Source organism: Perognathus longimembris, chromosome 8 (assembly GCF_023159225.1).
Source record: "Perognathus longimembris pacificus isolate PPM17 chromosome 8, ASM2315922v1, whole genome shotgun sequence".
NCBI lineage: Eukaryota > Metazoa > Chordata > Mammalia > Rodentia > Heteromyidae > Perognathus > Perognathus longimembris.
The window spans coordinates 26,597,266-26,609,322 of record NC_063168.1 but is presented as its reverse complement, the minus strand read 5'-3'; the positions used below and the strand labels follow the sequence as shown (position 1 = coordinate 26,609,322).

At 36.2% G+C, this 12,057-nt stretch overlaps 1 protein-coding gene across 3 annotated transcripts in view; it reads left to right on the top strand.

The window, feature by feature from the left end:
* Positions 1-12,057, top strand: part of Exoc6b (exocyst complex component 6B) — a 530,388-nt gene that overhangs the window by 378,591 nt on the left and 139,740 nt on the right. For all 3 annotated transcript variants that reach the window (XR_007211870.1, XM_048352734.1, XM_048352735.1), the window contains one exon: positions 5,795-5,868. Coding sequence is in view for 2 of the 3 variants with exons in the window: in XM_048352734.1 (XP_048208691.1) it covers positions 5,795-5,868 (74 nt within the window). In the remaining variant the exon portion in view is untranslated. The remainder of the gene's footprint in view (positions 1-5,794; positions 5,869-12,057) is intronic.

The window sequence follows — 12,057 nt, the reverse complement described above, 5'->3', positions numbered from 1 at the left end:
TAAGATATCTAGAATACATATTGAAAGCAGTAGAATCCTATTCTTTTACCCTTTGACAACTTTATTACATCTTGAAGACAATGTGAATTGTAAATTGGCAGGATATTCTTTAAAAAATAACCCTGCTTTTAAAAGTGATTGCCATATCTCATAGATTTATGTATAAGAAAGGTTTGGTACCTGATAAGCAAATTAAGTTGATTAGTCATTTTCTTTCTCCTCTGTACTTTCACTTAAAGTTTATCTTCTTTCTTAAAATATTGTCAATGAGGGCTAGGGATATGGCCTAGTGGCAAGCATGCTTGCCTCATATACATGAAGCCCTGGGTTCAATTCCCCAGCACCACAAATTTAGAAAACGGCCAGAAATGGCTCTGTGGCTTAAATGGCAGAGTGCTAGCCTTGAGCAAAAAGAAGCCAGGGACAGTGCTCAGGCCGAGTCCAAGCCCCAGGAGTGGCAAAAAAAAAATAATAATAATAATAACAATAATGTCAGTGAAACTTTTTTTCTACAAACTTCAGAGGGTGGCTTGGATAGTTGCCTCACTGAAAGATTTTTCATCTTTGTACATTGCATCATGGAGTGAGGCCTGATACCATGTTAAACTATTCAGTCCTACTGTTATTTTTCAGGCAAGAAGAGAGAGAACCAACTTCTCTGTAGAATTAGTTGGTATTGATCAAGGTTAATATAAACCTTAATTTTCTTTCCAAGATGAAACTATCTTCCTACCACACTGGAACTTTGACTCTGTCCCCAAGAGATAAAAGTTGGTCAGATCTGGGGTTTGGGTCTGTGTTAAGCAAAGGAAGGTTATCAATTTCCTTACAGATGCTGAGGCACTGCAGAAAGCCACACTTTCAAAACTCATGCTGGCTTAAGTCAGAGATGGAAAACCTGGCACATCCAGAAAGTGACTGATTTGGCTGTGTGATTATGTGTATGTACCTCTTTTTATGAGGCCAAAAAAGAAAGGTTTCCATTCTTAACTCTAAAGGACCTCTCATGTCATCAATTTCTTCATGTATCAGCATGTTACAGTGGGCTTGGGACCTCTTATCTCCCTTGCATCTGCAGTTTTCCTTCCTCTTTCTGTCAAGCAACCTCTTTGAATTTGGATGTACAGCCCAATCCCAGGTGCCTATAATGCTAATTCTTGAATAAATTATACATCTTGTCATTAGAGAAATGATTACTAAACTAGTACTGCTACTGACTGTGTGCATGTGTGTATGTACACTTGTGTTCTCCCTTTTCCTCATCTTTGGATATGAAAGTGATCATTAATTTTTTAAATGTTTATAAACTATAAAGGAGAAGAACTCATATAATGTTTATAAACTATAAAGGAGAAGAACACCTCATGGCTTAGTTGGTGGAGCACTGACCAATGAGCCAAAAAAAAAAGGACTCCAGGACTCCATTGCAGCTTTGGTAAACATTATGCAATGTTTACTGTCATGAGTGTATGTGTATTTTATGTAATTGGAATCTAGTTATACATGAATTACCATGTCCTTTAAAATATTCATGCTTGTTAATAAACATTTTTCATATATTAAAAATGACTTGGGAAATAATTTTTTTCCAAGAGAAGATTGAGTAGAAATATTACAGATTTATTTTATGCATTTATTGAATTTCATAGTACTAATAGTATTTAATCATATGAACTCCCTTTGAATGAAGCAATGAAATCTTTGCCTATAAATACATTTGCAATGCCAACTCACTAATCTCATTACTGAACGGTTGCTGAATTTCTTCTGATATTTTATTCTTTATATTGAACAGCATTTCTTAAACTATAGTCAAAGCTTCTTTGCAGATAAATACATAATCATACAAAAAACTAATAGTAATGATAACCAATTATGATATGGCAGGCATTCTACCAATGGCTTTACATGTGTCACTTTACTTAGTCCTGATCACTGCCCCATAAGAAGGGCTTGTTATTAAGTTTTACAAGATTTTGAAATACAAAGGGGATAAGTAATCTCCACAAAAATCAAGGTTCAAATACTGATTTTTATCTCCCCAATTTTTATCTTCCTATCAATTCCTGTGGCCTGTTTATTGATACTGAAGTTAAGGATAGTTTGCCTATAATCCAAAATGTTTATTGGGATGTTAAGTATATATGGTTAATTAAACTTACTATTTATATAACTTGTAAAATTATATCCTGATATTTGTTGAACATCTACTATTTTGGAGACTTGGTTAGGGATTATGATATAGCCTTTTTCCCTAAAGGGTTTACTGGGTCTGGAGGTAGAGTGAGTGCTTGTCTAGCATACACGAAGTCCTGGGGTCAATCTCTAACACAGCAAGAAGAAAAAGTGTAGTTAAAAAAGATTATATACAGGAGGCTATGAAAAAATTATGAAATTGAATATACAGTAATTAGACATTTCTATAAGCTATATGTGTAAATTAAACCTTTCACTTTGTCCTTCTTGGTATAATTATCATTCTCTGGTTCTCTGATTTGTTAAAGGGTAAATCAAAGGCCACCATATCCTTTGGGAATCTAAAGACTCAGTGTGTCATAAAAATTAAGTCCATAGAGGTAACAAGTTGGATAAGAAATGTACTCACTGCCTTATGTATGAAACTATAACCCCTCTGTACTTTACTTTGACAATAAAGAAATTTTAAAAAGTCCATAAAGTAACTCTAAGAACTAAATACATGCATCAACTTCAGATTCCTGAGAGGTTTCATCAGCTTCATAGATTAGCCCTAGGGAACATGCTCAATAAGGAGATTCAAGAATGTGAAGCCAGTTCCCAGACATTCAAACTATGTGTCTCATGGTAATTCTGTTGAGTTGTATGTATATAGGACAGCAGAATGTCTTAACAGTTGCTGTACTTTGACGGAGGTAGGATTCCTACTGAAACAATTTCATGTTTCAAATGGTGCGACATAAACTTTCATGATGTAAGATAAGTAGTAAGCATGGGAAGCTTATTTAAGTGACCACTTAAAATTGAGACCATCAAAAGAATAACAGTAGCTATGCTATAATTTCTTCTGCTTTCAACAGGAACAGAAAATAAGACAATTGTACATTTCATTTGAACAGTTACTGTATATAAACAGTTGTCACAGATTATGGTCACTGTTGATATAAAGGATAGGTGATATCAAGCTTCGTTTTTTTTCTTTATTGTCAAAGTGAAGTACAGAGAGGTTACATTTTCATATGTAAGGTAGTGAGTACATTTCTTATACAACTTGTTACCTCCTCCCTCATTTCTCCCCCGTCCCCCTTCCCCTTTGCCTTTCCCCCCAATAAGTTGTACAGTTGTTTATACCAAATGGTTTTGTAAGTATTGCTTTTAGAATGGTTTGTCTTTTTATCCTTTGTCTCTCGATTTTGGCATTCCTTTTCCCTTCCCTAATTCTAATACACATATATACAGTATCCAGGGTACTAAGTTCAAATACAGTGATAACAGGGGTAAACCCACAGGAAGGGAAAACAAGAGAAAAAAAAAAAGGTACTGTTTCACATGGCATGTTGAAAATAATTACAATGATTTACCACTTGTTTCCATAACATGGAGTTCATTTCACTTAGCGTCATCTTATGTGTTCATACGGGCATAGCTATTGGGCTTGCTAAAATATGGAACCAACCCAGATGCCCCTTAGTAGACAAGAGGATCAGGAAAATGTGGCACATATACACAATGGAATTCTATGCCTCTATCAGAAAGAACGACACTGCCCCATTCGTAAGGAAATGGAAGGACTTGGAAAAAAAAAATCATACTAAGTAAAGTGAGCCAGACCCAAAGAAACATGCACACAATGATTTTTCCCTCATAGGGAATAATTAGTACATGTTTAGGTTAGTCATAGCAGATCACAATAGCCCAATAGCTATGCCCATATGATCTCATAAGATGATGCTAAGTGAAATACCAAGCTTTCTGATAATATGGTTTTCATAAAGTATTTGAGAGCTTTAGAATTTTACTTTATAATTAAAACTATTACTTAAACTGTGTACATGATGGAATTATTTCTGAATGACATGTGAATTTTCACTGTTGCTAATAGTTTATGTCCTTCCATTTATTCATTTTATTTATTTGAAATGTCAATATTTTGTATAATACAAATATTGTGCAATACATTTTTGACATATTTTAATTAAATTAATATGTTGATTTACATTTTGCTTTACCTAGTGTTCTCATGTCCCTACATTCTTAACTCGTTGGAATTAATTGTATGAAAACCTATTAAGTTTAAGCAACTAGAAAGTACTTTTTTTTTTTTTTTTTTTTTGCCAGTCCTGGGCCTTGGACTCAAGGCCAGAGCACTGTCCCTGGCTTCTTTTTGCTCAAGGCTAGCACTCTGCCACTTGAGCCACAGCGCCTCTTCTGGCCGTTTTCTATATATGTGGTGCTGGAGAATTGAACCCAGGGCTTCATGTATGGAAGGCAAGCACTCTTGCCACTAGGCTCTATTCCCAGCCACTAGAAAGTACTTTTAAAGAACAGAAATTCCAGTAATTGCTCTCAAATCATTTTGAATGTATTCAGCTGTTTACAGCAATTCTCCACTGCATATGCAAATATCTTGATACATTTTATTTAATTTCAAAAGAAAAATATAGTAGCCACTATAGTTTCTTAAATTCTGTCTTAGGAAATATGTTTGCAAAGAAAATGCTTCTTTTCATATTTGCTTCAAACAGACACTTGAGATGTTTCAAGGCACATACCAATTAATATTAGATGTCCATCACACTATCTTCACTGAAAGGATTGAAGACATAGTAACTCTCTAGTTTTGAATTTGCTCTGTGTGTGTGTGTGTGTGTGTGTGTGTGTGTGTGTGTGTGAAACATAAGACCTTTTGATTTACTAATAGGCAGGCCTCAGGGACAATAAAACTTGACATTCTTAACTGTTACTAGTATTTCTCCCCGTAGCTAGCGCAGTTCTCTTCTTGACGACTTGGAAGCCAGAGTCATAAACTGAGCATGCACCCGTGCTACTGGAAATTGCAAATGACACTCATGCTCTCTGTCACCTAAGAGGAAATTTTGGTGGAGGGAAGATACAGAAGAAATTTGAGAATAGAATAATAGAATGAACAGAGGATAAAGGATATGTAGAAAGATAGACATGCAAATATTTTGCAATGAAATTTACTCAGATGGACATTTTCATATCTACAAATCCTCTTTTTCTCAGAAGCCCAACACTGGATTGGGGCAGCCTCTGTTGGAGGGGGAGGGGTATTGGCACTCATGAGATAATACAAATAATCAGTGAGGGAATAATTAATGATGTGGCAGAGAATATTTTTTGATAAATGCTTAGGGAATGAGGTGACAAGCGTGAAATTAGAAAATTCCTTCAGCAATCTAAAATATAAATAGCTTTTGGAACTGAAAAGAGTTTCACAGCTGAAGATTTTATTGTGTTGAGAGGAAAAACTTTTTTCTCTCCCCCACTCCCTCCTCCTCTGCAAGTTGTTTGTCCATTCACAAAACAAATACTCTGGAGCCCAGCGCAGCTCATGGGAATAAATTTCAGGTCGAATTAGTACAGTTTCCTTGCTGTCAGGATGCTGGAATTAATGGTGTTTTGATGACACGAATTTTGAAGGGCAAACAAAGAAGCTGAAGGGAGAGAGACATGACTCCTTAGAAGCTTGGTCCTCCTCTCCCCCAGCCTCTCTTGTCTTCCCTGTCATCCGTCTGCCAATCTCCCTGTCCATGGTTAGTTAAAGGCGCTTTTTATCCTCTTTTCTTTCCCACAGAGTTTGCCAGATCCGGCCCGGTGCCTGGGTTCCAGGAGGACACGCTGCAGTTGGCCTTCATCGACTTGAGACAAGTAAGTCTTTGTGTTTTTGTTTTTTGTTTTTCTTTTAAGATGTGTGACTGAAGACCATCAGGTCTTAAGGAAAAGGGGAGGAGTGGGGGATTGGCATTGGCGATTCACACTGGAGACCTAAGGGGTTTTCCCTGTATTTGAGGCCACCTCTTTTATTTAGCTATCTGGGATCCTTAGCTCTGGTGGAGTTAAAGGTTTTGTGGGTAGAAGGGAAGGCAGGGGGTGGGAGGAGGGATGCAGAGAGTAGAGGGACTCAAGTGACCCTCAAGTGATGCGACCCATTGTGTTGTAGTTGACTTCTGCAGACACAGCGAAAAGATAACTCAACAGACCAATGCTAAGCAGGTGCACTGATGCAGAGACTGTCTGCCTGGACAACTTTTGTCTAGAGATAATGTGGCCAGCCGCATTGAAGGAAAATGAAATATTCGATATTCTGGATTGTTGATTTGGTTTGTTGACTTTTTCCTTCTGGCTTTAGGCTTCCTGTTGCCTCCTTGGTAGAATGTGGTGTCCCGTAAGTAACTAGTCATTTGTGGAGACGATTAGCAAAGACTCTTAACTGGTCATGCTAACCTGTCAAGCAGCCCTGTGAAAATAATGTGATGAAAGCTAGTGTTTAGACATACCTGAGCTTTGGCGAGTTCATTAGATAGAAAGAATCACTCCATAGGCTATTTCTTGCAAATCGAAGTGGATGGGTTGGTAGGCCTTGGTGGTTTGGATATAGTGGAACGGGATGGGCGGGAGCCCAAAGAGGGAGAGAGCTAACTGGGCTCTGTCATCTCTTCACTCTGAAGATGGATGGGGTTGGATAGAAAGTGTGAATGAAGTAAGAATCAATGACTGATGCTTCTTTCCTATTAAAACAATCTTTTTTTGTCTGTTTTTAAAAGGGGGCTGGCTTTGTTTCTCCTGCCATAATGATGCAGTGCCTCTTGTTTTCAGAGCTGACATAGTTTGCATTCTGAAAACTTTTAGATGCCCAGGGTATTTCTTAAAGCTATAGGACCCTTGTATTGGTAGTCTCCTTACCACTGTGACTTGATTCATGCTGGAACAGCTTTTAACCCATAATGGATAGCCTGAACTACCCCTGAATCCTGTGCATGGGCAGTGTAATCTGTCATCTGATGACAATTCTGGAAAGCTCTGTTGAGCAGAAAACAAAATTGTGTGTCTGTAGACCCACCAAAGTTTGAGGATTCAGGCTGTTTCCCAGAAACGTGTATCAACTTAATATCAGGGGTAGAGGGGGCCGGGGTGGGGGTGGGGAGCTCTTACACATAAGGCTTTCCGAGGATGGTTATAAATAAAACTATCTCTTCTCACACTTAAGACCTGTATCTACCTGTACATGCTGTAACTCAAACAAGACACTCAAGTCTTAACCCTTTGACTGATAGACGATGGAAAGATTGAGATTTTGCTTTTGGATTTTGAGGGGTGGTATTTGGGAACTAACCCCACCCCTGTTTATTTCAGAAACTTTTAAGCCAATTGGCTTTCCTTGGAAAGCAGAAATTGAATTTTCTTGGAAGAACATATCTAAGAAAAGTTTTTCCTTTCTGACTATTCATGAGAAGGAAATGTGGTCGTTTTCTCTAGTTTGTGGTTTTGGTCCCTATGGGAAGCAACTAGTGTTCACAGAAAATATTAACTAAGCGGATAAGTTACAAAACACAGACAAAATAAGGTGGGTCTGCGTCAGGGATGAATGCTTAAGTATGTGAGCTCTAAGTGAGCTGCAATGTTGTTTCTGCTTAAGTTTCCTGTTTCTTTTACCAGAGTTTCTTTTATGAAATTTTTATGGTAGAAACAAAATTATAAAATTTTACTGATAATGAAAGATTACTTCTCCTGTTGAGTCTATTACCTAAATTTTATTTATGTGAGTCTATTACCCAAATCTTATTTATGCTTTTATCTGTTAAAGCATCTTGAAGGGGTCAACTTCTATCCTAGATGATTTGAACAACTTTGTTAGCTCTGGGGCAGTATTATATTAGTAGGCTCAGGTAAAACTTGTGAGGAGGGAGTGGGAATGGTCCTTTTGTATTCTTTGTAAGAACATTTTTTTTCTTTATAGCTCATCTTACTCATTTTCAAAATTTACTTATATTTTAAGGGAGGCTTCTGAATGATAGAAGTGTTTAAACTCCAAATAGAAACATTGGCATATACTTCCAGAGAAGATGCCTTGGCATGAAGTGAGGCATAATTAATATCCTGTTCAAGTACTTTTCAAACTCCTCCTATGGAATTTTAAATTTCACAGTGGAGGCTTATTCTAAAAGTAAGAGAAAATAGCTTTTGTTTTGCTGCTCAGATTCAGTATCCTTCTTGAGAACTCTGTCCCTAAAAGCACATTCACCTTTAGAAAGCCGTTTTCTTCAGGTGGCTAAAATCTATCTCGCATTGGCCCTTCACTCTTCTTCTTCATTATTATTATTATTATTATTATTATTATTATTATTACTATTGAATCCTTAATTGATAGAGATAAGCTTTCTATTCGTGATTTATTGAGCTTCACATTTGTCAGTAACTGGATCTTTTTTACATGAAGCATTATGAATCTTTGCCTCAGCTACTCTTTATATGGTTGGCTTTATGAACCAAAATTTGAGACTTTCCTCTCCCATATTTTTTCTTTTACACACATTATTAGCAATACAGATTATATTACTGTTGAACATCCTGCCTAAAATTCCATTTTCTAGTCTATTTACTGATTAATTATTAAGCCTTTTATAATTTAAGTATACAAAAAAATTATGTAGGAACAACAGAAGCTAAAGGAAGAAATCGAAGTCAAGGCAGGGCATAGAGTATGTACCAACGTAAGACCTGCCCCAGTGCAGTTCAGTAAGGGAGTTCTGACACTGTCACTGACAGAATTTGCCTCCTTGTTTTCTGAGTATATTCATTTTGCTCATGCTTTTGTATTTTCTTGCATTAGACTTTCAGACACTATCAAGTGAATGATAATTTTAAAAATGTTGGAAACATGGGGTATTTGATAAGATCATCTCTGTATATACTATAATAGTGTCATTTCAAACTGTAACATTTCGTAGGAAAGCAAAATGGATGTAAGCTAGAGATACTATTCATCTCTTTTCACTTGTTCTAATACCATTTCCCTACTTTTTGTAGAAAAAGTGAAATGGCATTTTAGATTTACAACTATTCATGATATTTTACATTTGTATAGCCCTTCATAATTAAAATACAGTAACATACGTTTGCCATTTATTGAATTTCTAGCTTTAGACAGCCTACCATTGATAATAATGTGAATTAGACAGCACAAATTAAAAGTTGTCTTCTTCTTTTTTTTTTTTTTTGGCTAGTCCTGGGGCTTGAATTCAAGGCCTGGGCACTGTCCCTGAGCTCCTTTTTGCTCAAGGCTAGCACTCTACTACTTGAGCCACAGCACCACTTTCGACTTTTTTGTTTATGTGGTACTGAGGAATCAAACCCAGGGTTTATACATGCTAGGCAAGTACTCTACTACTAAACCACATTCCCAGCCCATACATTGTCCTCTTTAACATTTTATATTTTCTCAATGTATACGTTTATAAAAGTAGGATTACAGTACAACTTTATATGTAAAACATTTTTATCAAAATTCAGATTTATAGCATGTTAAAAGTTGAAGATAAATTAAGACCTCACTTAATTAGCTGTTTTAAAAGTGACATATGAACTGGTATATTTACACTCCCAACAATTGATGGCCTGTAATGGTTTTATAATAAGAAATTATACAAGGTCAGTAGTGGATTATTAGTATTTATTTAGTATTAGTGTTATTAGTATTAGTATTTATTTGACTTTTTCAGCGTGGTTTAGAGTCAGGTGCCAGTGGCTGACACGTAATCCTACGTACTCAGGAGGCTGAGATCTGAGGGTTGCAGTTCCAAGTCAGCTCATTTCCAGTTAACCACTGAAAAGCCAAAATTTGAGCTGTGTCTCAAGTGGTGGACATCCAGTCTTAAATGAAAAAATTATGAACACATAAGATAATGCTAAGTGAAATGAACTCCATGTTATGGAAATGACTGTGATACCACTGTTGTAATTACTTTCAACATGCCATGTGAAGCCATAGCTTCTTTTCTTGATGATCCTCTTGTATCCCCTTCCTGTGGTTGTCCCATCTGAGTTATCTCATCTGAGTACCCTGGATACTGTATATACTGGTATTAGAAGTAGCAAAGTGAAAGGGAATATCAAAATGGAGAGACAAAGGATAAAAAGACAAGTGACTCCAAAAGCAATACTTGCAAAACCATTTGGTGTAAACCAACTGAACAACTTATGGGGGGAGAGGGAAAGGGGGGGATGAGGGAGGAGGTAACAAATAGTACAAGAAATGTACCCATGGCCTAACATAGGAAACTGTAACCCCTCTGTACATCACTTTGAAAATAAATAAGTAATTATCATTAAAAACAACAACAACAAAAAAAAAAAAAACCACTAAGGGGCAGTACCCAGGCCCTGTGTTCAAGCTTCAGTGCTAGTACCCCTTCCCATAAAAAAAAGAAAGAATACTTTACCTAAACATTAAATAGACAGTGCTGATTGACACGAGTTTGGATTTTATTTCAGTTTATTTCATCCAATTCTGAGTGCCTGCAATATATGCAGCACAGGAAATGCACAATTCAGCAAATACTTGTTCATTTTTAAGCAACTTTGGCTGCATAATAAGCCACACCCACACAAATTGCCTTAAAATAACAGCCTTTTTATTACTATTTAGCAATTTTGTTTAGGTTCAGTAGGAATCATTCATATGTAGAAGTCAGCTGCTAGACTGGTAAAGGACTGACTACTGCATTACTGCATTTAATCTCACATCCACCAATACCCTAATTCAGACTTACAGGCAGCTGAGAGAGTTCCAAGAAGGAAATGTGCAAACTCTTGAAAACTAATTTGAAACTACTAATCCATTACTCACTCCCACTGTCTTCTAACCTAGAGCTAATGACATAGCCAAAATTCAAGAAATGAGAAATTAACTCCAATGTGTATTCTACCTGGGACTTCAGACCTAGCTAAAACAATGCAAATCAGGGATAGGAATGACAAGAGGTTTTTTATTATTATTATCATTATTATTGTACTGTTTGTGGTTCTTTTTTTTCTTTCCTTTTTTCTTTGTTTTACTCTCTTTTGTTATTGATTTGATTTCTATACTCTTTGCCTTGTGTATAAGTCTATTTGATTTGGGAAGGGGAAAGGGAAGCACAGAAATGGTAGGACAAATGGTAAACTGATTCACGAATGATATTCAGTAGACACTATGTTGGAAATGAACTATACAACTTGAAAGGGAGGGGAAATGTGAGGGGAAAAGACTGGGAGAGAATGAGGGAGTGGGGGGTGACACTGTTCAAAAGGAAATATACTCATTACCAGACTTATATAACTCCCTGTGTACATCACCTTTACAGTAAATATTTTTAAATAAAGAATGAGTCTGTAAATGCCAAAAGAAGTTGTGAGGTAAAGAGATTTTTATGAGCACAGATGGTTAGGTAATATTTCAAGGCAAAAATAGAATTAAATTGAAAAAGAATTAAATATTAAGAAAGGAAGAGAGAAATTCTACTATAGAAAATGGAAGATAAAATTTGTGTTTGTAACTAGGATCTAGACTTCTCCTTTAGATATTATACTCTCTCCAATTTCTTGTTTTCTGCTGTTCAATTTCCTTGTGTACTTGTTTTAATATACTGCTTATTCTCCTCTCCACCAAATGCTGCTTAGCTTAATGTGGAGTAGATGAAACATTTCACATTTATTATTTACGATCATTGTTAGGACATATAACTCTTCAAATAATTTTCATTATTTATTTGAATTATAGCAGTTCATCTTACATTTTGACTGGCAAGAAAATACTTAAGTGCATTCTATTCCTTAGTAACATCATATTCTCTATCATTCCTTGACCCCAATTATTTACTTCCGATGTATATAAGTTTTAATAAAGCTGAATGGTCTAGGGTGTGACATTGCATCAGACCTCCTGAATAGAGCTTGTTGGCAACAACTCTTCTACAGTAAACTATCCCAAGATATCTAGGGCTTTTTTTAGATTGTGCTGTTGATATTCCCTCTGGGCCAGTTATTCCCTAATTTCTAACCTACAGTCTAAAGTAAACA